We start from the raw sequence: 27,276 nt of genomic DNA, 5'->3' as shown, positions 1-27,276 counted from the left end.
ATTGCGAGCGCGGATGGCCATCGCTTCCGTTTTAGGCTACAGTAGCCTCGGCCTCAGAGGCTTTGGCTTCCTTTACCTCAGCGGATGGGGTCTCAGCGGGCGGGGTCTCCGTCACCTTACTCGGCTCTTCACCAGTCTCCGCGACGGCAGCAGCCTCCCTCTTCTCTTCCGAATGAGGTGCCGTGGGATCTTGATCAGAGACCTCTAGAACAATCGAATAGCGGGCCTCGCACTTCTTCTCGAGTTCAATCGCCTTGTTGAAATCCTCAAGCTTGAATTTCACTAGCCAGGGACGGATCTTGTGCGATGCGGCGAACGCAAGCATTTTTCCGACATCCCTGCGACCGCCCTGGGACAATCCCTCGACCTTGAGCTCACGATGGACCAACTCCATGGTTGGGAGGGTGATAGGATCCTTAGTTGAGGCCAGGACGACGATCAAACCGCGGTTCACCATCAGGTGGAAGATGTCAGTCCAGCTGGTTGAGCGGTCGATGCTGTTGACCAACATCAGATCGATTGTGTGGATCGCAGTCTTGATCTGGTCCGCGTTATGGAGACTAGAGGTAGAGCAGAAGGAAAAAAACGAATAAAATGCATTATGAAGACGACGCATGAAGTGATCATAAGCTGATCGCGGGCCTGCTTGACATCATTTGATCATCCATCTAGACTTACTCGACGACATAGTCGGCACCAAGAGCGAGGGCATCGTCCATGAGAGTAGGACTGTCTACGAAGGCAACGATTTCCCTGCAACCGAACGCTTTAGCGAACTGGATGGCGAGATGGCCCATCTTCCCGATTCCCTTGATACCGACGACACTGTTGGGCCCCGCACCGGCTCTTCGAAGAGCAGCATACGATGTGGCGCCAGGACAGAGCAATGGAACCACTATGCCAAAAAAAAAAAAAAAAGGTGGTAAGCAGAAGCAGACAATGGTTCATCGTCGACCAGCAAGGCCGTTTCTGCATCGTATTTTCTATATGCGTCGTCCATAATATACCTTCATCGAGCGGGATCGAGTCTGGGATCTTGTAGACGAACTCGCTGTCGAGTCGGATACGGTCAGAAAAGCCGCCACAAACGGGTGCGTCGCACGTAGACTTATGCTTACTGTTGTAGACGAACTTTTCGTTAGTACAGAGCAGCTCGTAGCCGGCTTCGCAGTCCTCGAACTGGAGGCAAGTGCCGCCCTAGTGTTTATGCGCGTGCAGAATAATGTGGTGATAAGGATCAGTCCAAAGCGCACAGACCACAGAACATTGCTGATATAAAGTCAAACGTTTCACAAAGAAACAAAAATCGAACAAAGACCGAACTTACAAAAACGCCCGCCCCGACGCGATCGCCAACCTGATGCAGGGCCTCGGGTCCAGCTGCGATGACCTTGCCTACGATCTTGTGTCCCGGAACGACCCCACCGACGAGCTTGACCCGCTCTTCGTCCATCATATGGGTGTCGGACGTGCAGACACTAGAGTTCAGGATATGGATCTCCACGTCCTTGGGCCTAAGTTCCCAAGGAGGGTACATCAGCCTGTGGAGTTCAGTGCCATCAGAGATAGCCCAGGCCTCGAAAAGGGTGGTCTCGCCAACACCACAGCCCTGCTGCTGCTGCTCTTTGGCGGCGGGTGCAGTCTGGGGCTCGTCTTGACTCATGGTTGATTGTCTTGTTGTTGGCGAATGTGTGTTCTGAAGATGAAGAGGCAACGGATATGGATGAGTTGCTGCAGGGACCTAGGGAGCTGTAAAGGAAGTTGCAGAAGAGAAGAGAAGGAAAGAAGGAACCAAAAGAAAAACGCGTCTTTATGGTCCCCCGTATCGTGACTGTACATAGCGTCTCTATGATCACTCGGTTAAACGCGTCAAAGATCGGAACCTGATCTGCACGCTTCGTTTTATTGCATTGGTTGCGGGATAGCTACCTGAAGCTGCATGATCCTAGAGCCATGATGAGACCACGCGCGAAGGAAGTGGCGGTTTCTTGCTCCATCCTGAACTCCAATTCTAGTACCACCAGGGATAACCACCCCAACTCCGGCCCCAGCCCCAACCCCACTTGCTGTTCTCCCCAAAGTCACGGTTCAACGGGCATGGATTGCAACCATAGGTCGTTGCATCTTGCGGCTGGACTTGGGGGTCATCGCAGGCGGTGAGAGCCGTAGCCTGGATGACGACCACGGAGCCGACGACGGCGAACAAGGTAATGGACCTAAACGTCATGTTTGCAAGAGTCAGATGATGATGAAGAGTGGATCTGCGTGTTGTAGTTGCGCTGTGCTTTACTGTGGCTCTGGGGGTCAGATAGTGTGTTTGCTTTGAGCACTTTGAGCGACTCTACTCTTCTATTTATACACGTTAGTGGCGTCTGAAGATGAACGTATAAGAGTTCTCTCGCGTCTGAGGATTACCTGCACTGAAGGCGCCATGCTGCCGGACTATAGACTGATGATAGGATCACCTAGGAAAAAAACAGCGATCTCAAGTCGGAGGTGATCTTGGTGGCCTGATGCGGCCTCGGTCATCTAATAATCTTACCGAGTGAGGAATTGTTGGCAAGAGTAGAGTGCTCGGCTCATGCATGGCGGTCGCCATTCAACTGGACTCACTCCAGATCCAATTCTCAATATCTGAACAATCCGCCAAGACAAATTTATTCCGGCCATTTGGAAAACCTCATACAAAGAAGAGCCTCTGATAAACTGGACGAGATTACGGGAGGTCCTTGGTTATCCAGTGCTGAAAGGCCTTCGCTGGAACAGCCCAGTATCCTGCTCGAGCTGATGCCTTGGAACATGAATCTTGCAGGGAGATTGAGATTGGGGTTTTCGAGGTGGAGACCCAGATGTCAACATCCTACTTGGGGAACTCAAGGACATGGCGCTTTTTTTATTTTTATTTTTATTTTTATTTTTTTATGAATGTGTTGTGTTATGTCTATGATACAAGGAAATGAAGAATCCAAAAAAAAAGAGAGAGATGATATAACGAACGAACAGACGGACGCATGAACGCACGATGCCACGGTTCAAACATCCGGACTGACGTTACCGATCAAGATGCAAAAAAAAAATATAGTCTACAAGCATATATAAAATGAATAATGAAAAAGAAAAGAAAATATGCCGTTGCGGACGAAATAACGACGATTTCCTTTTCTTACAACCCCTACGGAAGACTCGATCGCACCAATGTCACGATCACTGTAATATCGTCGATCTTTCTACTCAAGCATGAAAAAAAAAAAAAAAGAACCGGATTTCGAGTGTTAGCAAGTGTATTCACGAAAAGAATGCCATTCGTATTAACGATAGGTAATCTACGCAACGACAGTATTAAAAAAATGCTATGAACTTACCCGCCGCACTTGATATGCCGAGCTCCCTGGCTAAACGGCGTCATCCGCTTCGGGTCCAACGAGAACCTCCTCGCCGTATTCGTCAGTCTCTTGGAGAGTGCCCGCACCCTTGCCAGAATCTCCTCTGCCGACAACTTCGGCTGCTCATCCCTCTTGAATTCATCCTCCGCATCATGCCGGTGTCGTTGCTCTCGAATGATATCTCCCAGCTCCCGATTCACCAGCTCGAGTGCCTCCTTCGTAAACACGTTGTCCCAAAATCCATCTGTCGCCAGCACAATCACGTCCCCATCCTGTAACTGATGCGTCGTCTGCATCGCATCCTTGGGGAGATCCTGGACATATGATTTTGTCTTGATCTTTTTCGTTTCCCTGGACTCGGCCGGTTCCTGAGCATTGCCGTTTGCCTGTGTCTGCTGTTGCTTTTGCTGCTGCTGCTGCTGACGAAGTTTTGGCGGCAAGACTGTGAGTTGGTAAGGACAATTCCAGAAATGCTGCTGAGACGGGGATTCGTAGATACATTGGTTATCCCGGATCAGGAGGAACGAGCTGTCGCCGAGATTCGACGCCTTTAACGTCCCTGTCATCTTGCAAAGCGATAGAATGCAAGCTGTGCTCGAGCCTAGATAATTCATTTCATTCCCACCGTTGTTTGTTGTTTGTTGTTGTTTTGTTGTTGGTGTTGTTTGTTGGTGTTATTAGTTCATGCAAAAAAAAAAAAAAAAGGAGCACAAATATAGAAAAAACAACCAAGGTTTTTTCTCACAGTATTCGTTCTCTCGTACCTGCTTCGACGGTGCCACTCTGGACGAGTTCACTATACGCGCCATCCAGGATCGTCTGCGCATCCAGGACCGTCCGTTCACCGCCTGCAGTGAGTGCGCTCGGCTCTTCTGGCGGTGTCGTGTCCGTCAGTTGAGCAATGTTCTCGGCATTGTTCATCAACGCCCACGAGAACAGTGCAGGATCCACGCCCATCTAGACAACCATGCACCAAAAAATAAAAAATAAAACCTAGAGTTAGCAAAGCTAATTGCACATCCATTACCATACAACAAAGTCTACTTCTGTACACCTGCACACAAACAAGCGCTGACCTAAATGCAGCTCTCAACAATTCGCTCCGCTCTTCATCCGCTTTCTCTTTCTCTCCTCCCTTGAAAAGAAAATTTGCTGTGATGGCAAGGCCAAAGCACTTGCTGAAATGACATATGATGAGAGCAGCAACAAAAAATGATGAGAAGGAGGGTGAAAAAAAAAAAAAGGCGAAGCAAAGAAGAGTCGGTAATACCATTTATGGACGACAAGAGAGGTCTTCGTTGATCAATTACTCCCCCTCTTCATTCCGAACTCTACATTAAGAACAAGAAATGATGTGAAAGCGTAACGGAGCAATCGTCAATGACGCTCGCTCGTGCCTCCCCAAAGGCATCTGCTTTCCGTTACCAAAACGCTCACTCCCACTTGAAAGGGCGAAAAGGCGCAGGCGTGACAAAGGATGTGGAAGTAAATACACGCCAAATGACGATCAAAACAACTATACTATCAAGAGTATAAAAAAAAAAAAAAAAAAAAAAGGACACACAAAGAGAGTCGCTTCCGAATAGACCATCAACTCACCTCAGACCATCCGCCGACTCCGTCTGCAACCCCTAACGCCACACGACTCGGGGTCGACACATGAAAAAACGCATCCTCGCCCGCATCGACCTTCCCCGGGTGCGCAGCCCTCAGTTTTTGTTTCCATCGTAACGTCCTCTCCGCTTTTGCTGCATCCTCCAGATCCTGTCGCTGCTGCTGCAGTTGATCCTGTTGATGCTGTAGCGCCTGCGCCTGTGGTCGGTGCCTCGATTTCGGGTGCCAACTCGCAGCGAGCAAATAATTGTATGCGATAGCATTCCTGGTCACCGTTGAGGGCGAATTAACAGAAGAGACATCTTTGGCTGTCGTGGCTGTTGTGTCCGCTGTAGCTGTTCCATTGAAAGATGATGACGGTGTGTGTAGCTCTAAGGGCAGCAGAATCTCCTGAGCGAGCTGCGCTTGCACCTGCGCCAACGAAGCAGTTGCTGCACTAGTGTGGAGTTGACACGACGATGACGATGACGAACAAGTCGAAGAAGAGGGTGATGATGCTTGTGCGACGGCAACGCCTCCGTCGAGGGAGACGAGCGTCGGAGTCGAATTGGGGAGACCTGCTGGACTGCTGGTGAGAAGAAGCTGCGGGGCGAGGAACAAGTACCGGTGCATGAGCATCGAATACGGTCTAGACGACAGCATCCACTGGGTCAGACGGTGGGATGTCATGGCATTGTAGGCAGTAGCGATACGCGAGGGAGACATGCCCAGAGGCCTGGCTACATTCCTGCCTAGCATTATCGATCGCTTTTTGTGTGTTTTGTGTTGTTGCCAGAGCGAAACAGATAAGAGTGTGCAGTCCAGTCGGAGTGTGAGGTGGAATATGCGGATTTATCTAAAAAGGGAAGAGTGTGGGGTAAAGAAAGCAAGACAAACTTTATCGTGGATGTGATGAAGAGTGCTGATGAGGATGAGGATGAATGAGAAGAGGGTGGTGGTTAAAGAAAGAAAATGAAAATAAAAGACAAGAGGAATAAATAAAAAGAAGGCTGAAGGTCAAAGCTAGAGCGGAGACTAGGCCTTTGGTATTTCCTTTCCCGTATGTTCCGATCGGAAGAGGGCCCTTGAATTGCTCATGGCAATCCACCCCTCTGCCGCGCTTTCTCTCCGGATGAACTGACTGTCCTTGCCGCCGAAGAATAAAGGCACGACATGGGCTATAAACATTCCTTTGGACCTTTCGGTTGAAGAGGATCAGATAGGGTACTGCGATGCATTCTGACGGCGTAGACAATGTGTATGTGCACATGTGCAAACACACAACAATATGACCACAGAGACAGCAGCAAAACGCATCACCAACCATCCCCGGTCTCCTTGCCCACAGGGAGAAAGAAAGGAGCAATACATAGTAACATGCTCTTTTTCCGTTTAACCCCATCCTCTCTTTACAACAGGACAGGCACAAGGTACAAAGCGCATGCAGTAGGAAATGTGCTTTTTATATTACAGTTTTTTATTGGTAGTGAATCGTTCTCGCGGTCGCGCTCTCTCTCTCTTCTGGTGCAAAAGGAATGAATGTACAAATGTCTTTCTCAATCGATCGTCCAAAGGGAAACTAGGCCCTTCTCGAGAGTAATAAAAAAAAAGGAGGAACAGAACCGACAGGCGCACAAAAAACGAAGATTCCCTGTTTAGGCAGTCATGTAGGTCGACACATCAATCTCGTCAGGGAGCTCGGGGATCTGGACCTCGAAACGAGCCTGGATGGACTTCAGGATCTCGGCATCCTTGTCATCTGCAACGAACGTAATCGCGAGACCCTTGGTTCCGAAACGACCGGCACGACCCACACGATGCAGGTAGGTGTCCGCTGCATCGGGCACGTCGTAGTTAATCACAACGTTCACACGCGACACATCCAGACCACGAGCAAACACATCCGTCGCAACCAAGATACGCTTGTTGAAATCCTTGAACGACTTGTAGCGCGCAATACGCTCCTCCTGGGGCATCGATCCGTGGATGCAAATACTTGGGAAGTTGCATTCCACCAGCAACTTGTTGAGCTGATCCGCACGTGCAACCGACTTCACAAAAATGCACACCTGGTTGAACTCGAGCGAGTCCAACAGATCATTGAGCTTGCGGTTCTTCTGGGCCTCGGTAATGCCGACAAAGTACTGCTGCAATCCGTGGAGAGTCAGCTTGGTCTCGTCATCGACATAGATCTCCAGAGGGTTCTGCATGAACTTCTTGCATGTCACGCGGGTGTCCTTGCTCAGCGTGGCAGAGAACATCATCACCTGCTTGTGGTGAGGGGTGGCCCTGAAGATCTCCTGCACATCACGGCGCATATCTGTTACCAGATGAATGAGAGAGACATGAACAACATACAAAATGTTAGCGTCAAAGGATTCATTCCAGAAAACATCTCTTTGCTGCGCACACGTCTTTCGTCTCGTCGTCCCATTGATGTCCAACAGTTCAAGGCATGGGTCAGCATTAAAAAGTGTATCTCATGAGGAACGTATTTTGTCCTTTAACGAGCTGGGTTAATAGCAAAAAGTATCATCATAACATTGCCGTCGAACTGTAAGGACATCATCTGGGGAGAACAGCGAAAGGCAGAAAGACAAGCAGACAGAGGAATGTTTGCAAAATAGTATTCGGAACAGAACACATACCAATCTGGTCAAGCATCTTGTCACACTCATCAAGAACAAAGTGCTTAACATTCTTGAGGTTGAGGGTCTTCTCCTTGATCAAAGCAAGGACACGACCAGGGGTACCGACCAAGACGTGGGGGCAGAGCTCCTTGTTGCGGAGAAGGTCTTGGTCTCTCTTCAAGGGCGTGCCTCCGTAAAAGACCTCGGACTTGACCTCGGGAAGGTACTTGCTAAAGCGAGCGTACTCGTTCTTGATCTGGAAAGCCAATTCACGAGTGTGGCACAAGACAACGACAGAGACCTCGCCGGGGACGGGCTCGACCTGCTGGAGGGTGGCAAGAACGAAAACGGCCGTCTTACCCATACCAGACTTGGCCTGGCACAGAATGTCCATACCGAGGATGGACTGGGGAATGCACTCCTGCTGGACTATTGGCGAGCAATTCCAAGCACAAGCGGTTATAATTAGAGACGAGATCGCTTCAGACATCATAAACAATAAAGCAAATAAAGACTTACCCTCAGAAGGATGCTCGAAACCACAGTCGACAATGGAGCGCAAAAGCTCGGGCTTCAAGAGGAAATCACGGAAACCGGTCGAGTGGACACCGACATAGGAACCCTTCTTGTCCTTGGAGTCTTCAGCAACCTCGGGCTCGGCAGCAGCGGGGACGGCGTTGATGGACTGGATGACATCATCATCCTCATCGTAGTCAACGAGATCATCGTGGTGGTCGGCCATTTTTAGGATCTGGGTGGCGAGAAAGATGGGCAGGTGCAGTAGATAAGATGAGAACCAAGCGGCAGAGCAGGTGGACGAGGAGAGAACGCGGACAGGAGGAAGGGAGGGCGATATTTTGCGTTTAGTATTTGGTTTTTTCTATTCCCTGGGGGATCGATCGTGCGCGACCAAGTAGAGCGAAAGAAACGAATGAAACGAACGAACGAACGAAAGAAAAAAAGCGGAAGGGGAGCAGATAATTGGGCCCCACGAATGTGGCGAGAAAAAAAAAGAAAAAAAAAGAAGAAAAAAGGGCGCAGTGTGGACATCCTGAGCAGGCAGCGTCACGAAGCGGCGGCGGGCAAGCCCCCATTCTCTCTGATCGGATCGTGTCTTTGTCGCTCTTTATCGAAACAAAACAGAGACAGAGTGCCTCTTGCTGGCGGACGAGCGTCGCTGGCGCTTCTCTCGTTCTCGTTCTCTGTCGTGCGTGACAAAAAGCGGGTGGGAACCTCGAATCCTTTTCTCCTCCTTCATCCAAGGATGATGGTTGCCATCCTTCTCTTGAGAACGACGCCGCGGGAGGTGTGCATATTGCCAGCAGCTGGACGCGACACAGCAGTGCAGCGGCGTGAACCGTGCAACTGTGTCGTAGAGTGCAAGCCAGCCGATCCGATGGATGCAGGATTCAAGGCTCGCCGTTGAAGCAGTCGCTCTTTTGTCCTTTTCTTTTCTTTTCTCTTCTTTTCTTTTTGTTTCGTTTGAGGGAGGAAGTGATCAGGGGATCAGGGACAGATGAACGGTGCCGAGACGCGGGCCGCCAGGCACGAGAGAGGGGAAGCGCCATTGCTTCTGCTGAAGCAGAGGATGTCCATCTTGGTGGTGGAGATAGACATACCGAAACTTTATGGGAGGAGCTGGTTGGTGGCGGTTGGCGAGCGTTTTAGGCTGGCTTGGCGGGACGAGATGAAGAGCCGCGGCTGAAGCTGAAGCTGGCGATGGGTCACTCGGGAGTGCTGCTGGTACTTGAGCTTGGAGAGAGATCAAGAAGTGGGTCGATGGGATCGAAAGGTCGATGGATGGATAGATAAGAAAGTAAAAGAGCCGATGGATGGATGGATTGCGTGGATCGAGGGATGGATGGAAGTTAAAGGAGTGTGGGGAGGGGAAAGAAGGACACCATTGGCAAGTGGTTTGGCCCAATAAATGAGCATATGCGTACGCACCGAACCTTATTTTTGGTGACGTTGCATCTTTCTTTCTCCAGCTGCACAGCAATGCGATACCGTGTGGATGGGCAGCAGCACGAACATACGGCAAAGGTCCAAGTACTGGAGCACGACCATATCTAAAACTGGCAATGATCTTTTTGTAAAAGAAACCACAATCCTGTATAATGGACTTGATTGCCTTGGTCCTAGCGAGAACAGAACCCACTCACACGACCTGGTCTATGCGCCGCGAAAGAGATTCCTTTGGCTGCCCTGTATTACCAAGTAAACTCAACTAATGCATCTGCTTTAGCTGCCCTGTTTGCCGCCACGACCCTTCTACAGTCATACATTGGTATATTGTCATTACTAACCCAAGGAGGTGGTGCACAAAGTAGCCTGCTCATAAGTAAAGATCAAGACAATAGCACTGAGCGTAGAGGTGAGCAAACCATAGTAAAGCAACTGGACCTCCTTGATCGTTTGTCTGTCTTTGTCGCTGCCGAGTGCATTCAACCGAAGGCAGGCAGGACCCAGAGCACGATGCACTTAATATCAGACAAAAAGGTCGTGACCGACATCCTGGATACACGTCTTCGCCATTGGTACTCAGTCATACTGATATACTGGTTATACTGGCTGTACCTCGGCGACACCCATTGAGGTTCAGGGGAAACAAAAGATTATTCAGGACACTCGCGGAGCAGGAGAATTAGTAGCCGCATTTTATACGGACCAAGCAAGCAATTGCTCTCTTTTTATGCATTTACGTACGATTTCAAGGGTCCCCATCCTCCCCCCCGCTTGTCCACCTCCTGGGTCTCTGGATCACTTCTATAAAAGAATAGTTACCGTACGAGGCCCACGCGTCAACCCAACAACGTATTCTGTATTCATTGGTGTTCTGCAATTCCTTTTGCTCTTGTTTTTTTTTCTTCCAAAGGTCTACAAAAGAATGAAGCAACCTGCCTAGGTTCTGTACCAGGTAGGTCGTATGACCCCCCATTTCGACGGGTAATGGTTTGCTCACTGTGTCTAGGTTCCTCTTTCTTTAGAACCGCCCCATGTGCTTTGATGACTCGTCCTCGGAAGATTGCATCCGGAGGGACATATTCTTGTACTGTAATCAGAATAGTCAGAATGGATATATGGAGTGGTATCGTACATTAGTGCTTGTAGTCAGGATGGGAATATAGAGTAGTACAGCAGTGCAAGAGGCGTCCCTTACAAACTGCGAGAACCAGGAACGTGTATCTGAATGTCTTTCTTTGACCGCGAGGTAAAATTACAAAGGACTTTTTTTTTCGTTCAGCCAACCACGGATAGTATTCGCATGCCGTGCCCTTGGTCTGTTCTCTCTTCAGCCTTTTAAGAATGAGGAGGACGAGGAGGGATTGCGGGATGACGATGATGAGATGATCCTGTGATATGCGCCTTCGGTCCGATGCGGATGCATCCAACACGCGTACTCGATTCTATTGGACTGAGTGTATTTTATTACGTTCGAGGCACGGAATGTATTAGTCTATAGGAAGTGCAATGTGATCTTTTTGCAACAGTAAGATATATTTATATTTTTGGCCTCTAGAAAACCATATGAATGAGTACTTGCATGAGCCAAGAGATGTGTGTTAGTTAGTACATACTTGCTTGCCCTTGCAGTGCCTATCTCCATCCATTTTTAAATATAAACCTTTCTGGAGTCAGGTTCATCCTTTTCTTCTTTTCTCTTCAACTATTGACTCGACAAAACAAACCTAACCCAACCCCACAACCCCTTGATAAGCACTCTTCGTCTCCAAGCATTAAAAACTACAACCAGCCGCTGCATCATTTCAGGAATTAGTACCGGATACTTCACCGACCACTTCTATCAACACACCTTACTCGCTGCGCCCATCTCCAAAGAACCAGGAAAGGAACAAGCGTCGATATAGCAAAGATAGAAAGCCTCGCACTACAATAGCTACATTCTCCGTCAACACCAACAACACAACTAGCACCCCGCCGTTCAATCCCAATTCGCGTTCTTCATTCGCTCTTTCATCTGGCCCAGGTCAACGAAACAGCGTCTTTAAAGCAACCTACACCTTCTCTACTCCACCACTCTTTAAACCAACATGTTTGTTCTCTCCTGGATCCGCTCCTCCGACACTCAGGCATCCAATGCCTCCACCACCGCCCCCTCCATCACCGACAAGAACGCGCCCAGCTCGACCTCCCCTCAAGAACCAGAACCGCATCAGGACGACTGGGTCTTCTTGCCCTCAGACCATACGGACCTCATGTCCGCCTCTGTCTCGGACCTCGACCTCCTCTCGGCCTCCATGACCCTCTACCGTCCGTCTACACACCCGGCCTCCAGTCGGACACGAACCCTCACTTCCGAAACTCTTTCTCCATCAGACGTCTGCAGTGATAGCAACGGTATTGTTGGGAAGAGCCGGCGCCAGTTGAAGAAGGAGATGCGACAGCAACAGGCATTGGAGGAATTGGAACGGAGGCCACGATATGATCCGACGATTGCAAAGATGCGGGATCTGGAGTTCAAGATGGCCAAGATGAATAAGCTGGGACTGAGAAGCGGTCGGATCCTGAGCGCCTCATCCGGAGGCGCCGGTGGACCACATTCCGGGGCGGGAGTGCGAAGTGCTGCCGCAGGACCGCAGTAAAGGATGCGGTTGCTGCCTGTAGATAAAAACGCGCTTTGCTTCTTAGGTCCTTTTTTTTTTTTTTTTTTTTTCTTTTTTTGGGTGACACGAGCATTAATTTTCTGACTGCTCATTCCCGTGCTTGGGGCAGCACTATCTATCGCCTATTGCCTATCTTTTTTTTTTTTTTTTTTTTTGTCGTTATCTAAAGCATTCAGATGCTACGCTGTCTCCACCGAACCAAGTTCGACTGGAATGCACAGCAATAATAAAAACATAAACAAAACCAACATGGTCTATACCTCCTCTCTCTCTCTCTCTCTCTCATACACAGTTGGTTTTTATGCTAAGCAACGTGCACTGGTAATTCAGACACTGCCTCGCCTGTACTAGTCATTTGTTCTCGCTACATACGCCGTCTTTCAACAGGTATGCTCAGAACACTTGGACCCATAGTACTGGCAAGGCGATTCCATCGAGAGATACGGTGTATCGGGATCGCAAAGCTATTGTTACCAAAAAAATAAAAGAAATAAGGGGTAAGGGGCAGGGAAATCGACGACAGGCATTTTTCGAACTGGCACGAACTCGAACCTTTTGACCGCGACATCGAACTAAGGTGAAGACAGGGAGAACCCAAGATATAGATTAGTTGATGGATATACTAGAAATGGCTGAAGGAGCTACCCTACTAATGGAGTCAAAAATAAAAGTGATCCTATTTCCATCGTGCTTTCCCTACATACCTAGACCGTCGCCACATATGATATACGACCGTTCATCGACACCTAAAAGGATAGGTATGAGAGGGGATGATTGGAGGGTACGAGCGCGGGTTGTCGCGTCTCAGAAAGGGCTAGTTCACTATAGCCTGGAAAGCATGCATGATAGGTACGGTACATCGCATGAATCCTCCGCGTGGACATTGTGCTTGAGTAGGAGGAACGAGCGCCAAGACGACGATTGCAAGCAGCAGTACAAGCTTGAGCGGCGAGGAGGCCGTGTTCAGTCTTCTGGTGTCCTTGAACATGTTGTGCGGTGGGCGTCAATGAAAGACGATAGACTTGGTTGGTTGCTGAAAATAAAGACAAGGAAGACAAGGAAGACAAGGTCTAATGCAGAAGAGAAAAGCACGAAGAGATAAAGTGTGGATGAAGGGGCGCCTGGAGGGAAAAACGAAATAGGAAAAAAGAAGGTGAAGAGACGGCCATTGAAGCCAAGATGCGTTTTCTGTACAGTCAACTCTCAGATGTCGATGTAGGATAGGGTTGCATCTAAAAATGTGCCTATTTCTATTTTCAATCGTACAAGTCGCCTATGAAGTTGAGCAAGTGCCCCAATGTACGTCTTCTTCGAACAGGGCGTTACCATTGGCTATATCGGTCAGACATACAACGTTCGACGGCACATCGCATCCACCATGAGCTACACACCACCCGCAGCAAATGTCCAGCCATTAAAAACGTATCGTACAACAGTGTACGTGCTGTACAGTCGAACTCCTATTTTGCAGCTTAAATTGGAGGAGCAGTCATGTATTCAATCCAATTGAACTGAGTAAGCATTTGTTCACACGCACTCTCACTTCCCGAGCCCATCCTGTCCTCTTCTTCTGCCATCCCAAAACAACGCGCTCTGTTCACACAGCCCCAGCTTCTAGTCCAGTAAACACCAAAGGTACTGGCTCTGGAACCTCCGCTTCCAAATCACACAGACCTTGAAAGAAGTACACTCTTTACGACAAGGGTCAATTCCTCTCAAAGTCAAAACTGTTCTCCGCGGCCGCACTGTGGATAAGATGGTTCCCCTCGAGGATTTCTCTTTACTACTTTTAAGCCCCTATCTTGATGAGGATTATTCTCGAGAATCTTTTCAAGAGACTATAAACGGATTCATGGATACTGAAAAAGAGAGGGCGAAGTAATATTTAAAGGTGAAGTAAATGTAGGAGTTTCAATGGTTGCATGTTTGTTTGTAAAAACAGCTTTGGTCTGGGGCATACATGAAAAAAAGAAGGCGAAGTAAGCGAGAGGTGTTGGCGAAGCAATGTGAGAAATACACTAAGTATTCAGGAACGTAGTGGATACCCCTCTCCCTCAAAAAATAAAGACATGGCCCATCTATCAAATTTGTCATAGAGCCCATTTTTTACACAAATCTCATTTTTCTCGGTACCGGTTTTGTTGACATACAGTGGTTCTGTACATTGCCCATTGATAATGTCGTACAGTAATTATGTTATTTGCCAATTTTTTTACATATATAATCTCTTGTCCATGGCATGTCCCTCCCACTGTAATTTATCCATTTCATCATTCGATTCCACACCATTCCTACATTTGATATTCTCACTGAAACGCTCTGGCATGTACTCAAAAACTAAAATATACCTGATTGCCTGGATAGCTTTGGCAATATTAAGAGTTGTCAGATCAGCTCCTAGCAACACCGATTTAACCGACTCTGGTGACGCTCCTGGAAGGGTTTACCGATGGATTGCAATAGCAAGTGGCGCCGTAATCAACATATTTATCGGTGGATATGCCGGTTTGACAAATATTTTGGAAACGGAAGGGAGATGGACCCAGAGACTAGAGTTTGTCAAAGATGAAAACAAATGGTGGACTGGAATGAGCTCGATTGTACTGACCGCTTTTGCTATGGACTTAGTCGCATTCTCTAAAGGTGAAAGCGTTGATGCCACAATATTACTCCTTGCTGCTGAGGTTGGTATTGTGCTCTTCGTTTATGTTGTTCAGGGGACACTACACGCTGAATTCAGACATATACTCTGGTTAGCCTGGACCGGGAACAGCAGAACAGGCTGTGATCTACCCGAAGGAGCAAAAATAAGAGACATTCTCTCATCCGATAATCGAGGCTCAAGTATTACGGACAAGAAGCTTCGGTATGAGTCCAAAGTCGATATTCCAGGTTACGGTGCTGTATTTTCCTCCAAGATCAAACAAGACCTCATGACAGCACTTAAGCAAAGTGAACAAACAGGAAAAAAAACCGCTGCCGAAATTTTTGGGTATGTTGAATCGCATAATTTGGCAAGAAACTTTGTCTATCCCCAGCATCGAAGTAATCAGTCAAAGGTCAGTATATTGTGGGGAGGAGAAAATTGTGATCTATTCTCCCGAAGAGTATCCAGAGGTATTACAGGATACACATTGGAAAGGATTCGATCATCATATTCATTAATTAATGTTGATGAAAAGAAATGGATGTTTGTGGCGGGGGGAATTGTTTCACGTAACAAAGGATTATACCCCAAGGAGTTGATTTATGGTCTAAGCGCAGGAACTGATGAGGTCGAAACAACCTCAAAGTGGAGACCACGATCGGCTAAAACGAGTAGAAGTCAATATGATGCAGAATCGAAAACCCAATTCTCTGGACTTGGTTCAGCTTTTTGTTCGGCAGTTGTAGAGATTGCTTTATTGATGCAAGATATACCAAACGGTGTCGTTATCAAAGCGCTCAAAGGAAACGTCGAACAGCAGCAAAGTCAAAAGATGTGGCAAGTACGAAAGCTAATCGACAGCATCGAGTTACAAGAAGCAATGTATGTATGCCAGTACATGACACTCTGCGCCAAGCTCAACTGGTATGGCGAAAACGACGAAAGACCAGATTTGCTCATGGGTATGATGTACGCAACCTACCGAGGGTTGAACTATGCTGTCAGCGAGAATGAGGAACACTTATCCGATATTGTGAAGATTGTGAAGAGGGAGCTAAAGGGACTGGATCTTGACAGCAAGGGAAAAACCGACTTCGACACCTTGATTTGTCTTGGAGCTTATTTGGGAATCCATAAAGACAATCGCGAAAATGTGATATCTGAGATGTCCAGCAAATTCCCACCAGAAAGTGAAATCCGGACAATTTTCAGCAAAGACACTATCATAAATGCGGGGGGGAAGCCAGAGTTGACGCATTTGGATGTTTAGTTATAAGTATGCGGATGTCTCTCTCTCCCATAGCTGAAGACGATGAAGGTGGTGCTGAAGATGACGACAAGAACGATGCAGAAGGTGTAGAGGAGGTGAACAATCCCGAGGGTGTGTCTAAACAAGACACAAACACAAAAAAGGTTCAGAGCAAAAAGAGGCCTCACAAGCCCAACACATCCTCGGAAGTCAAAAAAGAAAGGTACCAGAAAAGATGCCCCACTCGCCACCAAAAAAACAAAATGCTCACAATAGCCCAGATGGGCGTGGATTTGATTTTGTCTCTTCTTTTTCGTCTACATCTTCTTCACCATCACTATCATTTTTTGCTGCTTCTTCTTCTCTTTCTTCTCTTTCTTCTTCTCTTTCTTCTTCTCTTTCTTCTTCTTCTACTTTGCCCACCACTTCACGTTTTTCTTCTTTACTTTCCTCTTCTTCGTCCACTTCAAGTTCTTCTTTGACCTCTTCTTTAGCTTCTTTGGCCACTTTTTCTTCAGTTGTTCCTTCTCTACTTCCTATTTCACGATTATTACCACCTCTTTCTTTGTCCCCCTCTCCCCCTCCTTCTTTATCGCCCACCCTTTCCGTCCCCGCATCCCCATCCACTCTTTCTCCATCCCCGTCCGCCCTTTCCCCATCCTCGTCCACCCTTTCCCATCCTTGTCCACTCTTTCCCCACCCCCGTCCACCCTTTCCCCATCCTCGTCCACCCCTGCTCTTCCCACAGTCAACAATGCCTTCCTCCCAGCCGACATCGCCTCTGACAGTATCAAGGACCGCGCCCTGTCCAACATGTAGAGTGGTTGCACCCGGCACATGCACGGTATCCACGACGTCCACAACGCCACTGCCAACCGCATTACAGGAGCTATGCAGCGACAAGTCGATATTCGCCACCGGGAGTTCCTGAAATATAAGAAACTTTACACAGGACAGAGCCGTAACTTGAGAAAGGATCTTACGGAGCTACACGACCTCAATAACCAACAGTTCAGGGATCACCTTGCGCAACTACGGCGAGAGGCCCAGGAGCAGCTGAACACGACGATCACCCAACGCAATGCGAGTCTGCGAGGGATCAGAGTTCAGAGAGCGCAGCAGCAACGTCGGATTCAGGACAGCTTTCTAGCCCGGAGGCAGGCGCAGGGGCGCTGTAGACCCCACCCAGAATACCTGTTGGAACACCCATTGTACCCAGATTTCAGGATTGACGCAGTCCAGGAGGAGCCACTGCGAGTCGCCGTGGCTACGGTTGGTCCGGTCTGTCTCCCGAATCTTGAAGCTGAGGCGGTGGAGAGGCTTAGGCGCACTGCTGTTGACAACACAACACCGAGGACTCCCTTGTCCGACGGCTCGATGATCAACGCTGGTACAGAGGAGATTGCCATGGCCTTTGGCGTCGTGGATCGATCGCAGACAGAGACGCTCACTGTGCACGGACGTACGGAAGGATATGCGTCCTCCGCCAAGGCAGAACTTATGGGCCTGCATACAGCGATCCTTGCTTCACCTCCAACCCAAGACATTATTGTGGAACCCGACAATCAGTCAGTAGTGCGGCAGTACCAGCTGGTCAAGGAAAGGAGAGAGACACTGCCACGGAAGCGCCAACCCAGCAACTATGCCGGCCTATGAGTAGTGGTATATCAGGGGTTTAGTACCCAAGGAACAAGACTTGTCTTATGGCGACTAAGGATCGATCCAAGGAGGATGGGAGATTCGGTAGTTCATTGCTGAATGGTCTTTAGATTCGTAGCGTTATTCGACTTGAGAGGCAGATCGTTATAAAAAAAAAAAGTTTAGTTGTAAGTAACAGACATCTTTCGCAACCTAAATCAAACTTGTAGCACTTTTTTCTGAAACGGAAATGCTGCCACCACTTCAAAAACGTCAATAATTTTTAGGGACAGAAGTTGTGCGCTTGGAGATAGTTCTTTTACAGTTGTATGGAGTAAGGAAACTCCCAATCTGAATGCTCGAATAATTTGTGTTCCACACTGAATACAAGGGCCTAACGCACAACTACGCACACTGTAGCGAGTGATCAGCACAACGGTCTTCTTGTCCAACTGGAACAAGGAACAAAAGACCGCTGGCTTCGATCCTCCTTTTATACAGGCACAACCCCAAACCTAATATCAAATCCTGCGTACCCTCGGTGGCTGCTGGCCAACATCCGCATCATTCTGACTTTGAGACGTTCAGCCATAATCCAATGGATGGTAGCTTCGCGCCATTGCCTGCTCAGGCAGACCCAAATACCAGTTATCCGAATGAACGGCTCCTCTTGTACTAAGTTTAATTATTACTACTGCAACAACATTTCATCGGTAGGGTAAACCTAACTTGTCTCGCCACGGTCTAAACCCAGCTCACGTTCCCTATTAATGGGTAAGCAATCCAACGCTTACTGAATTCTACTTCAGTATGGCGAGTGCACTATTGGCTGTAGATCTGGTATTGGTCGCAGCGGCGGTGCTGATGATATTGGCAAGGGTCGGTGAAGGAAGTTGGGACGATGCTCTTCGCGAGTGGATCGTTTAGGATCGGAAGAGTTACGTTCCCCTTGCGCGTATTGCTTAAGACAGCGAGCTGCTATGGTCAACATTTACGGGCCTACAATACCCCATACCCTAGCTTTGATCTCTTCATTGCTCATCGCTTTCGCTCCCGCTTATTTTGGTTTTTCACACCCATTGGGTGCTTTAGTTTGTGCTCTTGACTACCGCTCTTAATGTGCGAACTTGTTATGGACAAAGACTGCCCTGTATATTGTCTTTAGAAAGCGCAGTCCATGCGCTAAAAGATTGGCAATGAGTAAAAGTCAAGATGCGGTTGCTAATCCCCTATTTGCTCCACCTTCACCTTTCAAACAAGCGAAAAGACATCCGCCGAATCGACCGGCTTTGCTGACTGTACAGCGAAAGAATCGGCTGTGGCAGCAGTATCCACCATACTGTGATTTGACGGCACCTTGAGTTTATGCACCATGGACGCCATGGTCATTAGCTTTTTGCTCGCTTCGCGGATACCCAAAGGTGGAATCGGCTCGCCCACAGCGCCGCGTTGTTCTAATAGTCGCATATTTATCCTGCTTAAGCCTTGGACGTTTTGGATAGAGGTATTTGACACGGTAAGACTGTCAAGCATCGAACTCCAATGCAGGCGCACCTGATAGCGATCCCCCTCTTCTATGACCTGCCACATACGAACGGACTTATCCTTACAGCCGGTTGCGAAATAGGTGCCGTTTGGAGTAGGGTTCCAGGTGATGCTTGTGACTGATCCATGGAAACCTTCAACAACTGCCAAACATTGAACCGAATTCACATCCCACAACCACACGGTCATGTCACAACTTCCCGAGGCAATCTGCTGGCCGCTGGGCGAATACACCACGCTCGTAACTTCGGAGGCATGGCCGCTTAAGATGGGACCGGGTGCACCGGTTTGCGCATCCCACAGTCGCACCGTGTTGTCCCGACTTCCCGAGGCGATCTGCTGGCCACTGGGCGAGTACACCACGCTCCAAACACACTCGGTATGGCCGCTTAAGATGGGACCGGGTGCACCGGTTTGCGCATCCCACAGTCGCATCGTCTTGTCATAACTTCCCGAGGCGATCTGCTGGCCGCTGGGTGAATACACCACGCTCGTAACATACTCGGCATGGCCGCTTAAGATGGGACCGGGTGCACCGGTTTGCGCATCCCACAGTCGCACCGTCTTGTCCCAACTTCCCGAGGCGATCTGCTGGCTGCTGGGAGAATACACCACGCTCGTAACTTCGGAGGCATGGCCGCTTAAGATGGGACCGGGTGCACCGGTTTGCGCATCCCACAGTCGCACCGTGTTGTCCCGACTTCCCGAGGCGATCTGCTGGCCGCTGGGTGAATACACCACGCTCCAAACACACTCGGTATGACCGCTTAAGATGGGACCAGGTGTACCGGTTTGCGCATCCCACAGTCGCACCGTGTTGTCCCAACTTCCCGAGGCGATCTGCTGGCCACTGGGCGAATACACCACGCTCGTAACATACTCGGTATGGCCGCTTAAGATGGGACCGGGTGTACCGGTTTGCGCATCCCACAGTCGCACCGTGTTGTCCCAACTTCCCGAGGCGATCTGCTGGTCACTGGGCGAATACACCACGCTCGTAACTTCGGAGGCATGGCCGCTTAAGATGGGACCGGGTGCATCGGTTTGCGCATCCCACAGTCGCACCGTCTTGTCCCAACTTCCCGAGGCGATCTGCTGGCCACTGGGCGAATACACCACGCTCGTAACAAGGGAGGTATGGCCGCTTAAGATGGGACCAGGTGCACCGGTTTGCGCATCCCACAGTCGCACCGTGTTGTCCCAACTTCCCGAGGCGATCTGCTGGCCGCTGGGAGAATACACCACGCTCGCAACATCGGAGGTATGGCCGCTTAAGATGGGGCCGGGTGCACCGGTTTGCGCATCCCACAGTCGCACCGTTTTGTCGCCACTTCCCGAGGCGATATGCTGGCCGCTGGGAGAATACACCACGCTCGTAACATCGGAGGTATGGCCGCTTAATATGGGGCCTGGTGCACCGGTTTGCGCATCCCACAGTCGCACCGTCTTGTCGCCACTTCCCGAGGCGATCTGCTGGCCGCTGGGAGAATACACCACGCTCGTAACATCGGAGGTATGGCCGCTTAATATGGGGCCTGGTGCACCGGTTTGCGCATCCCACAGTCGCACCGTCTTGTCGCCACTTCCCGAGGCGATCTGCTGGCCGCTGGGCGAATACACCACGCTCATAACATACTCGGCATGGCCGCTTAAGATGGGACCGGGTGCACCGGTTTGCGCATCCCACAGTCGCACAGTGTCGTCGTAGCTGCCTGAGGCGATCTGCTGGCCGCTGGGCGAATACACCACGCTCGAAACATCGGAGGTATGGCCACACAAAATGTGAGCTTTTGCCCAAGTCGAAGTGTCATACACGCTGATCGTGCCATTCCTGAGACCTACTGCACAGAACTTCCCATCTGGCGAATACGTGCAGGAATTCACCTCGCTATCTTCTAAGAGGTACGGCCATTCGCCAAACTGCACCCCCGCCACCTGTGCGTTGCTCAAATTGGCCTGACGCAGCCAAATGTTGCGAAGGTTGACTTTTCTCAAATCTGACCCTTGTAGCTGTGCAGAATCGAATTGGCCCCCACTCAGGTCCGCTCCTGGGATCCGGATGCCTTTCAGATCTGCACCGATAAACGGCATCCCCGCTCTGACCAATATCGTGATCGCATTGGCTGCCGCCTTGCGTGCCTCTTTGTCGGTTTTGGAGCATTCGATCGTGGCGAGCAGTTGCTGCTTGAAGAGAGGCTCCTGTTGGACACGCTCTGTTAAAAAGTGCAGAATCGACGGCTCGTCCACAAAGCTTTCCCGCGCCAAGGGTGAATCGAGCACGGCCTGTTCAACGGTTCCCACTGGTTCCTCTGCATCAGCTTGTTTTTCAAAGCTCATGATGGAATGGACGCTCCCTCGGCGTGGCAGGACTTCAGGTAAGGCCGCACGGCTCGCACTCTCTCCGTCCCGCGGCTCAAATACCGCACGGGCCAAGCAGTATTCCAGCAGTGATTTATGGATAAACCGGTACTGATTGCCACTGCGCGTCAGAGGACACGCCTCACGCAAGAGCTGTTGCTTCTCGTTCTCCCGGCTAAAGAAATCTTCTTTCCATGTCCCTTGATCGCGAAAGGGTGAGTATTCGACCACCGGATTGCCCGCTTGCTTCTCGTACATCGCTACCGCTAACGCCTTCAAAAAGCCGACCCCATTCTGCGCGAAGCCATCGTCGGACAAGTTCTCGAACACCTTCTTCTCTTGGTAGCTCAAGTCCTTCTTCTCAACGAGCCGTTTCTTGCCTCGCTCCAACCATTGATCCACAAACTGGTCATACAACGCGACTCGCGTGACCCGGACGGTCGAGAGGTCTTGTCCTGGATCCACCATGCGCGGCAGTACCTCCAAGGACAACGTCAACATAAAGGGGTTCTTGACTAGGTCCTGCAGGCTGGGAATTAGATTGAGGGCCTTCAAGTAGTCCGTCACCTGCCAGAGCGGCTTCGTCGTGGACACATATTTCCTGATGTATTCTTGAATTTGATTCATTGAGAATGGCGCAATGACCGCCTCTTGAAACGCTTGCTCTGCTTGGTGATTGCGATCTGCTGGCTGGAACCGATCTCGATAATCAAGCCCAAGGTACTCGCTGCGGCAGCTAATGACCATCTGAGCCCTCCATCCTCCCTCCTGATTCAGTCGGTTGCTCGTGTACAGGTTGTGTGTTTGCTGGCTCTCGTCATATCCGTCACAAATCAAGATGAATCTGCGGTAGTCTTTCAGCTCTCGGATCTGGGGTTCGGTAAACTCTGCCTTCCGTAGATGTTTGGCAATCAGATCCTGTTCTGGCTTGTCGATGGCGGGCAAGCTGATAAAAAGCGGAATCCTGCCTTCCTTTTTCTTATAGGCATCCCACAAGTCGCACTCGAGCTGCTGGTTAAAGGTCGACTTGCCTCCACCTGAATCACCTAGCAGGAGCATCACCTTATGGTCACTGCTCAGGAAGCCTTCGACTTCTTTTGTCAAGTCGAACAGGTTGTCATCAGACGCTTGCAGGTTAGCCTTGGCTTGAGGAGGGATGTACACGACTTTGCCTCGTTCCTTCAATCGTTGCTTTCTCAGTCGTCTCAGGTCGGCTTCAACATCGGGTTTGTTCTGGACAAGGTCAAGCAATGATGGAGATGCGACAGTTGGCAAGGCGACCTGCAGCGGATGTAAGCTTCGATTTTCCTTTCGGCAGTCCTGACAAAGAATCCTTTTCGCCTCATCGCCATTCGATTCCAGCTCTTGTAGCAAAGATTCGACACCTACATCATATATCGCATAGACCACAATAGAATATAGTACAGCTATTAGTACCTGCTAGGTGGTGAATTCCATACCTCATAATAAGGCAAGAGCCTCTCACGTATCCGTTCATGTTCATCATACATACCTGGCATAGCTGAGCCAAATGTCGAAGCCAACTGCATAAGAATGTCAAGGATCCATTGCTTGACGAGGGCTTGCTGACCCCACTCCGTATCGTTTCGGTACATCTCGCCCAGAAACGCAACAGCGCCTTGGCGGGACTCGATGTCCCACAGTGGATTGGCCGCAAGGTCCCCCAGGCGTTGGCATACTCCTAGTTGAAAGGCTAGATCACGCCGGCAAGGTGCTTCACAGACCAGGGTCTTAAACTTGGCAAGTTGACCGTCCCGAAGCAGTGTGTCTGCTCCGCGTAGTGCTGTGTACCAGGCACGTTTCTGGTTGAAGCTGAGACCGACTTTGAGAGATTCTAGCAGTCCTTGTCCACTCTCGACCAGTGCGCTCACGCCTTCGTAACCGATTTTCGCTACCTGGATCACCTCTCCCAGTCCCTCCTGAAGATGCCCGAGTCCTGTGATGAAGCCGTTGACGTCCAGGCCTTTTACGGCACTAACTAGTCCCGAGACACCCTTCAAAACAATTCCAGTGCGCCGCACCGTTGCTTGCCATGGTGATTCGTTGTCTGGGACACACTGCAGTGCTTGGAAGGCATAGGCAGCCTGATACACCAAGTAAGGATCGCTGCTGCCTCGCAGTCCATTCAAATAGGCAGAGAGTGGCTCGTGCAGCTCTACACGCTTTAAGCCTGAGACCTTGGTATCGGCCATGGCGTCCAGGACTTTGGACACTGCGAGAGTGAGACGGCCGATGTGATCTGAAGACTGAGTGTGAGTATCCTGTAAGCGGGTGTTGAGGTTGCGCAGGATCGTGGCTAGGTCATCCGAGTCGAGGTATCCCTCGGGAGCACTTTGGACCAACTGCGCTAGCCCTTCGAGAGACTGCACATCCAGCAGACTGGACTTGTCAACACCATCGACAAACAGCATGAGTAGAGAGTGGAAACATTCCTTTTCAAGAACTGGGGCCAGGCACACGACTTCTGCGACGGCGTTGGTATCCTTGAGCTCATCACGAGTGAATGCCCGGATCACATCTGTCGCCAGCGTCCTGAGTCTCTCCTTCTCCTCTGCATTCTTCTCTGTGGATTTCACCCAATTCCCTGCTGCTGGTTCAAAGACCTCTTCGGGCGATGGCGTCACTTGCAGAAGGCCAAGGCAGTAGGCGAGCTGGGATGTATCGCGGAGTCGCTCATCTGTGTCTGGTAACGTGCACTTGACGGTGGGCTGACGCATGTCGTCGGGAAAGATATCCTCAGGGATCCGTGCCAGGTCGCGGCAGGCGCTATCGGTGACAGATGAAACTGTAGGACTTGGATGTTTTGTAGGACGCACATGGCTGTTGAAGTCAGAGGGCCAGTCAACATAATTGAGAGATGTGTTAGATGCGACGTATGATATAGCCGGGCTAATGTGAACAAGCAGAGAGCAGGTATTCTGTCACTTACCCCCACTTTTCTGCCCTCTTGTAGCTGACCTGCGCCATTTCACTATATCCTAAGCTATCCAACAAGTTGGCGTGCTCGAGGTAGGCGCCGGCGAACCCATCGCGCAGGGCTTGATCCTCGACGGACAAGGGAGTTGTAAGAATCTTTTTCGCAGCTCTTTTCATCCGGAATAACGCGGTCTTTGCGTCGTCGCACAACACTAAAGCAATTTCCTGATCCTTGGTTTTGCGCGCATTCTCCACGTAAATGTTGACGAGTTCCAGCTCCTTTTGTGGCGAGAGAGCCTTTCGCGGTGACGAAAAAGTTCTATCAAACATGTTGCTTCTCTGAGGGGGGGGGGGAAGGGATTCTCCTGTTATCATAGAGCAGATGGCGGCGATATTAGTGACCTTGTGGGGTCGATTAATCGACCTGTGTGAGTAGCCAGTATACGTACTTGTACTTGACAGACACTTCAATAATGCAAATGGGGACCAATAAGTCGCAGTGGGCTGGTATATTACAGACGTAGTAGGAGAGAATGAGCTATCGTACATAAAAAACATTGATATCCATAGCAGCTGCATGAACTAGATCATATGTGGCTACTCTGCCAAGTAATGGCGCCCCACCTCGGAAGTGTCTATTCGACTTTGTTCCTTTGATTAGATACAGAAGTAGTCCTAACGATTTGTCCTCTTCGCGCCTCTTAGCAACGATACCAACTGCCCATCATGCAACAGGAAAGATTAATAACCTTAAAGCATCCCTGTAGGCTACTATCGAGTGACAAGAAACAGTGCCTCACCTCAACAGGGATCTGTTTCTCGAGTTTCTTTCACCAGCCGAGGAAATGGTCCGTCCTTGTGCAATTATTCTCTACTCCAATTCTTTTTTAAAGACGGTCTGCACACGAACAAGGCGGGTCGAGTGAAGTGATATTCGCTTCCCTCGTCACTTCTAGCAGAGATCCCTGTGAGTATGAAAGAAGGGATTATTATCCATTGCACATGAATGAGCTGTTCTCCTGATCTCGGATATTCTAGCATTAGCACTCCTTGACTCGACTGTGGTTGTTCAGGCACATTCAGGGGTGGGGCTTTGGCAGATAAACCGTGTCTTTGTTACCAATGAGTCACCGCTGGGCTGTGCTTATTGAGATGGAGCAGAGACGTACTTGAGACAGACAGTAAAGCGAGAAAAGATGAGAGAGATACGAGACAGTTCCTGATGGATTAAGGAAGGGTGGATGTGGGAAGAAGGGAAAGTGGAAAGGTGGGAAAGTGGGAAGTGGGAAAGTGGGAAAATGTGAGAAGAGGGGGAAAGAGTGCCAAACTTGCTCCCTCGCCCTCGTGTAGCGTGTAATGGACTCGGATGCAAAGGAGAGAAGGAAATCAACAATAAGCATCGTTCTGACTTTGTTGCGCTTGGAGATAGTTCTTTTACAGTTGTATGGAGTAACCCAATCTGGATGCTCGAATAATTTGTGTTCCACACTGAATACAAGGGTCTAACGCACAACTACGCACACTGTAGCGAGTGATCAGCGCAACGGTCTCCTTGTTCACCTGGAACCGTAATTCATTATTGATATATCTAAGCAAAAGGGTAGCGAGCGGTCAGCACAACGGTCTTCTTGTTCAACTGGAACAAGGAACAAAAAACTGCTGGCTTCGATCCTCCTTTTATACAGGCACAACCCCAAAACCTAATATCGAATCCTGCGTACCCTCGGTGGCTGCTGGCCAACAACGCCTGGAGGGATCTGGCGTCAATAAAAAAGATGCGCCCTCTGGCGCTCGACCCGCTTCTAGACATGCGTGTCCGAGACTCGGAATGGAGTATTGAAAAAAGCGGAGCGAGCAGTCTATTGCTGAGCATTCTCAGTAAATATGTCCCTTGTAATACATGTTGTGCAGCAGTGAAATCTTGCCTGTGGGCGTTAATGTCCACTCGAATCTCCACACATGCACCTATGCATGATACCGTCAGCAGGCCACTCGGACCAGTGATGGCCATGCCCCACAAATAAGCCTGTCAGTCTCAGGCCTGGTGTCTACATAATAAAAAGCTCCTGTCCCTGGTGGGTCGCAGTGGATATGCATTTTAAATAGCCTACGTCTTGCAGCCTTGCTATATACATTATTCCATCTTCACTTTCAGATACGGCCTCTTCGTTTGAAACCAGCGCAAGTGAGGCGGCACCTCCAGCTTGTCAGAATTCGGAACCGAGGCAGGGACCGGATCACACTTTCAAGCTCCTTCTAGAGTCCAACTTTGTATAACCCACCTCCCCATGAGGTCGACTGTACGCAGCATCGGCCAATGTGCATCCATGAACTCAACCTCTGCTTGACCCATCCTGTACCAGTACTGAATGCCTATGCTTAGGTGGTGTAGCTTCTTTAGCCCTGCCAGTTCCATCAACCAACCCTTGGAAAGAGTGAGGTTCCACTCGACGCGAGCGAAATAGTTGCAATCAAGTGATAAGCCTTCTAACAAACTCAGTCTGCCAATCTGCTCGTACAGCTTCTTGCCCACCCGCGTCTCAGCCTCACGCTCGTTGCGTTTAGAAAGTTCACCCGCATCCATCGGATCCTGTTCCACGTTATCTGACATCTCCAGCTCCGTATATTCTAAAGGTTCCTGCTCTCCAGCAGCCAAAGACTCTCGCTGCAT

At 49.7% G+C, this 27,276-nt stretch overlaps 10 protein-coding genes across 10 annotated transcripts; 4 read left to right on the top strand and 6 right to left on the bottom strand.

The window, feature by feature from the left end:
* Positions 1–31: 31 nt before the first annotated feature.
* On the bottom strand, positions 32–1,537 carry BC939DRAFT_392046 (uncharacterized protein; the record flags this gene model as incomplete). Its single annotated transcript, XM_051552005.1, has 4 exons — positions 32–560; positions 679–895; positions 1,008–1,197; positions 1,328–1,537. The coding sequence occupies 4 exons, from the start codon at positions 1,535–1,537 to the stop codon at positions 32–34; spliced, it is 1,146 nt and encodes a 381-aa protein (XP_051416857.1).
* A 397-nt stretch (positions 1,538–1,934) lies between these two features.
* BC939DRAFT_184517 (uncharacterized protein) lies at positions 1,935–2,310 on the bottom strand. Its single transcript, XM_051550476.1, has one exon. It carries the CDS (start codon positions 2,225–2,227, stop codon positions 2,012–2,014), a length of 216 nt encoding a protein of 71 aa, XP_051416856.1. The 5' UTR covers positions 2,228–2,310; the 3' UTR covers positions 1,935–2,011.
* A 587-nt stretch (positions 2,311–2,897) lies between these two features.
* On the bottom strand, positions 2,898–5,968 carry BC939DRAFT_436873 (phosphatase 2C-like domain-containing protein). The gene is made up of 4 exons (XM_051553625.1): positions 4,983–5,968; positions 4,148–4,340; positions 3,363–3,984; positions 2,898–3,227 (listed from the first exon to the last, which is right to left on the bottom strand). Exons 1-4 carry the CDS (start codon positions 5,733–5,735, stop codon positions 3,173–3,175), a joined length of 1,623 nt encoding a protein of 540 aa, XP_051416855.1. The 5' UTR covers positions 5,736–5,968; the 3' UTR covers positions 2,898–3,172.
* A 462-nt stretch (positions 5,969–6,430) lies between these two features.
* BC939DRAFT_517425 (ATP-dependent RNA helicase uap56) lies at positions 6,431–8,354 on the bottom strand. Its single transcript, XM_051561169.1, has 3 exons — positions 8,126–8,354; positions 7,625–8,035; positions 6,431–7,296 (listed from the first exon to the last, which is right to left on the bottom strand). The coding sequence occupies exons 1-3, from the start codon at positions 8,346–8,348 to the stop codon at positions 6,632–6,634; spliced, it is 1,299 nt and encodes a 432-aa protein (XP_051416854.1). The 5' UTR covers positions 8,349–8,354; the 3' UTR covers positions 6,431–6,631.
* An 88-nt stretch (positions 8,355–8,442) lies between these two features.
* BC939DRAFT_184370 (uncharacterized protein) lies at positions 8,443–9,201 on the top strand. Its single transcript, XM_051550475.1, has one exon. It carries the CDS (start codon positions 8,538–8,540, stop codon positions 9,030–9,032), a length of 495 nt encoding a protein of 164 aa, XP_051416853.1. The 5' UTR covers positions 8,443–8,537; the 3' UTR covers positions 9,033–9,201.
* A 2,457-nt stretch (positions 9,202–11,658) lies between these two features.
* BC939DRAFT_498822 (uncharacterized protein) lies at positions 11,659–12,210 on the top strand (the record flags this gene model as incomplete). Its single annotated transcript, XM_051559868.1, has 1 exon — positions 11,659–12,210. One exon carries the CDS (start codon positions 11,659–11,661, stop codon positions 12,208–12,210), a length of 552 nt encoding a protein of 183 aa, XP_051416852.1.
* A 233-nt stretch (positions 12,211–12,443) lies between these two features.
* Positions 12,444–13,606, bottom strand: BC939DRAFT_436863 (uncharacterized protein). The gene is made up of 4 exons (XM_051553624.1): positions 13,090–13,606; positions 12,936–12,977; positions 12,784–12,803; positions 12,444–12,695 (listed from the first exon to the last, which is right to left on the bottom strand). Exons 1-4 carry the CDS (start codon positions 13,217–13,219, stop codon positions 12,612–12,614), a joined length of 276 nt encoding a protein of 91 aa, XP_051416851.1. The 5' UTR covers positions 13,220–13,606; the 3' UTR covers positions 12,444–12,611.
* Positions 13,607–14,666: 1,060 nt separating this feature from the next.
* Positions 14,667–16,687, top strand: BC939DRAFT_184315 (uncharacterized protein). The gene is made up of 3 exons (XM_051550474.1): positions 14,667–14,915; positions 15,008–15,802; positions 16,409–16,687. Coding segments are annotated over exons 1-3 (825 nt in total). The 5' UTR covers positions 14,667–14,886; the 3' UTR covers positions 16,410–16,687.
* On the top strand, positions 16,494–18,009 carry BC939DRAFT_436861 (uncharacterized protein). Its single transcript, XM_051553623.1, has one exon. The coding sequence runs from the start codon at positions 16,965–16,967 to the stop codon at positions 17,781–17,783; it is 819 nt and encodes a 272-aa protein (XP_051416849.1). The 5' UTR covers positions 16,494–16,964; the 3' UTR covers positions 17,784–18,009.
* Positions 18,010–26,850: 8,841 nt separating this feature from the next.
* Positions 26,851–27,276, bottom strand: BC939DRAFT_498818 (uncharacterized protein; the record flags this gene model as incomplete). Its single annotated transcript, XM_051559867.1, has 1 exon — positions 26,851–27,276. The coding sequence occupies one exon, from the start codon at positions 27,274–27,276 to the stop codon at positions 26,851–26,853; it is 426 nt and encodes a 141-aa protein (XP_051416848.1).

This window comes from Gamsiella multidivaricata (genome assembly GCF_025024155.1).
Source record: "Gamsiella multidivaricata strain RSA 2152 chromosome Unknown BC939scaffold_4, whole genome shotgun sequence".
Taxonomy (NCBI): domain Eukaryota; kingdom Fungi; phylum Mortierellomycota; class Mortierellomycetes; order Mortierellales; family Mortierellaceae; genus Gamsiella; species Gamsiella multidivaricata.
The sequence above is the reverse complement of the archived record's forward strand: the minus strand, read 5'-3'. Positions and strand labels throughout refer to the sequence as shown.